This window comes from Haplochromis burtoni, unplaced genomic scaffold (genome assembly GCF_018398535.1).
Source record: "Haplochromis burtoni strain Fernald_Lab_line unplaced genomic scaffold, NCSU_Asbu1 Contig_942, whole genome shotgun sequence".
NCBI lineage: Eukaryota > Metazoa > Chordata > Actinopteri > Cichliformes > Cichlidae > Haplochromis > Haplochromis burtoni.
In genome coordinates this window covers 33903-34651 of record NW_024583303.1, presented here as the reverse complement: position 1 = coordinate 34651, position 749 = coordinate 33903, and the positions used below count along the sequence as shown (strand labels likewise).

The following is a 749-nucleotide window of genomic DNA, read 5'->3' as shown; positions in this document are numbered from 1 at the left end:
CGTGTTAAATAACAGCGTTTTCTTTCATGACCTTTAGATTGTGAGTCAGGAAACTGTTCTACCGGTGGAGACTCAGAGGTTCCAGGAAGTAAAGTTAGAGTGACTCAGGCAGGAGATGGAAACAGACGAAGATGACTGCAGAGCAGAAGAGAAAAGAGACACAAAACAAAGGAGAAGAAAACGACAGAAACATGAGAGAGCAGGATACAAAAAACAGAACTAAAGATCAAAAAAGAGAACTAGTAAAAAAATAAAGACGATAATTAAAGAGAAAAAATAAGAAAATGAAGATGAGAGGCAAAAGATAAAAGAGAACAAAATAGAACAGAAGATAACAAGAAGCATAAAAATTAGGACAAATAAGGGAGAAGAAAATAGCAAAGAAGACAACGACAATGGAGAGCAAAACACTGCAGTGAAAGTGAAGTTAAATAAATAAAAAAGAGAACAAATGAAAAAAATAAAGATTATTTCCATCAGCCTAATAGAGGTTATGATAAAGGAGAATAGAACTGATCAGAATCTCTTACCTGCCTCCTGCCGTCCGACCCGCAGCGTCCCTTCTTTCTGGAAGCTCCCAGATGTTTCTTCTTTGGACAGAGACAGCAGCTGGCTGCGGTTCACTCTCAGCTTCATCCTCCTCCTCATCATCATCTGCCTGCTGACCCCGCCATTATGATCTTCTTCTTCATCACTATCCTCAGCATCATCAGGGTTCCGTGAGCGTCACTGCTTTCTAAACAGAAACA

The 749-nt window shown here is 39.5% G+C and overlaps 1 protein-coding gene across 5 annotated transcripts in view; it reads right to left on the bottom strand.

Annotated features, from left to right (window-relative positions):
* The window catches only part of LOC102309307 (type II inositol 3,4-bisphosphate 4-phosphatase), a 59222-nt gene that overhangs the window by 57999 nt on the left and 474 nt on the right, over positions 1–749 (bottom strand). For all 5 annotated transcript variants that reach the window (XM_042216156.1, XM_005951160.2, XM_042216154.1 and 2 more), the window contains exon 2: positions 531–736. In XM_042216156.1, coding sequence (XP_042072090.1) covers positions 531–654 — 124 coding nt within the window. In that variant the 5' untranslated portion in view covers positions 655–736. The remainder of the gene's footprint in view (positions 1–530; positions 737–749) is intronic.